The following is a 1,834-nucleotide window of genomic DNA, read 5'->3' as shown; positions in this document are numbered from 1 at the left end:
ACACGACTTGTGATTTTAATAATGCATTAGTAAATGCTGAAATTACCATTACCATTAATAAATAATGCTGAAGTAATGTTCATTCTTAGTTCATGTTGTTTAATGTTCACTAATGAAACTTATTGTGAAGTTTAAAGTACTCAAGAGTAATTGTGGTCATTTCTTGTGAAGGTACACTCTTAAATATAAAGGTGCTTCACGATGCCATAGAAGAACCTTTTTTGTCTAAATAGTTCCAAAAAGAACCTTTAACATCTTCAGAGCCGTTCTGTTTCACAAAAGGTTCTTTGTGGAACCAAAAATGGTTCTTCCATGGCATCGCTGTAAAGAACCTTTTAAGGCACCTTTATTTTTAAGAGTGTAAGCAAAAAAATCTTATTTCAAAACAGAAAACAAGATTATTTTTCTTAACCCATTGGCAGATTATTTTGCTTGTTTCAAGAAAAAACGCACTTAATTTTGACTTTTCTTCTGAAAATAAGACAATAATTTTTACTCGTCAAGAAAATCCTTCTTGATTTAAGAATTTTTAGATATTTTGGCTGGAAACAAGACAAAAAAATCCAAGTAAGAAAAGCATTTTTTGCAGTGTATAAATGTCTGATGTGTACAAATATTTATTATAAAGATAAATGTAGCTTGATAGTCACGTACAACAAACGTAACAAAAAAGACAAAAGCTGTCACCATTAACATCATATTTATTGTTATTTTACTCAATAAAACATATACATATATATATATACAATATGCAGGAAAACAGACAACTGCACTTTACATATTACTTTAAAAAATGAAAAGAAACAAGGAGCTCTGTAAATCTTCACATTGCCATTAAGACCTTCCATCTAACCTTTTCCAGGCATTCAAGGTCAACTGAAGCATTTTTCTAAAGAGTATAAGATTGCCTAAAAAATTACATGTGCAATACCAATATTCTGGTTTCTATTTCACTTAACATTGAAAGGTTTCCTCTTAGCTGTGTGGCATACCAGTGTTGAAGCATCCGGTGTTTGAGAAACAATCTGATGGGCTAAATTTGGAAAACGCTGTAAACATAATGTACAAGTAATGAGGAAATCCAACCGATCAGAGTAACCACAAAACGATGGAGAAAGGCTGGAGGAGGTCCAGCGCTCAGCGGCATTCTGAGACCGTTGGAAAAGACACGGCACATCATTGAATTTCTATGAAACGTGTTCTGAAAGGACTCCCCTTTTACTTGATTCCACAAAGCCAGCAGGCAGCAGGCTCACACAGACTCATCTCAAAGGACGCTTGTGTCCCTCGATGACAATAGAAGTACCTGCCCTGAGGGCCAGGAGCTCTACCATGTGGGCTGGAGGGTCAGAAAGAGACCCTGGATCTTATACAGAATAAGGGGTATTCAATAACAGAGAGGGCAAAAAAGAGATACATAAAATAGATAAAAAGAACAGGCATTAGAATGCATAGACATAAAATAAAAATATTGAGGTCCAGATTTAAAAACAGCATCAGTACTGGTACACCGTATATATCGCACTCTTATATACCGTCCTACAGTAAGTTCAGTGTGACGATCCTCGTGTTTTTTGTGTTTTCTACAAAAACATTTTCCTGACAAAAAAAACACTGATTTATCCGGCGTACACAGGAAGTCTTGTTTCCCTTTTCTCATCCCGGCAGTTGAAAGGTCTTTATTCCTCCTGCTGGTTTTTCTTCAAGTCAACGCAGCTACGAAGGTTCCGAAGCGGTTCGAGATGTCCGAGTGAAGGGAACGCCACGAAGGAACGGGTCCCCCGCGTCCCTTAGACTCCCCAAGTTCATCGGTGCAGTGAACTGACAGGCATTG

General features: G+C 36.8%; 1 protein-coding gene across 1 annotated transcript in view; it reads right to left on the bottom strand.

Annotated features, from left to right (window-relative positions):
• Positions 1 to 683: 683 nt before the first annotated feature.
• mn1b (meningioma 1b) overlaps positions 684 to 1,834 on the bottom strand; it is a 17,175-nt gene continuing 16,024 nt past the window's right edge. Inside the window, exon 2 of the mRNA XM_073841186.1 lies at positions 684 to 1,834. This exon is cut by the window's right edge and continues 77 nt beyond it. Coding sequence (XP_073697287.1) covers positions 1,703 to 1,834 — 132 coding nt within the window. The 3' untranslated portion in view covers positions 684 to 1,702.

Source organism: Garra rufa, chromosome 5 (assembly GCF_049309525.1).
Source record: "Garra rufa chromosome 5, GarRuf1.0, whole genome shotgun sequence".
Taxonomy (NCBI): domain Eukaryota; kingdom Metazoa; phylum Chordata; class Actinopteri; order Cypriniformes; family Cyprinidae; genus Garra; species Garra rufa.
This window is presented reverse-complemented; position numbering and strand designations above follow the sequence as displayed.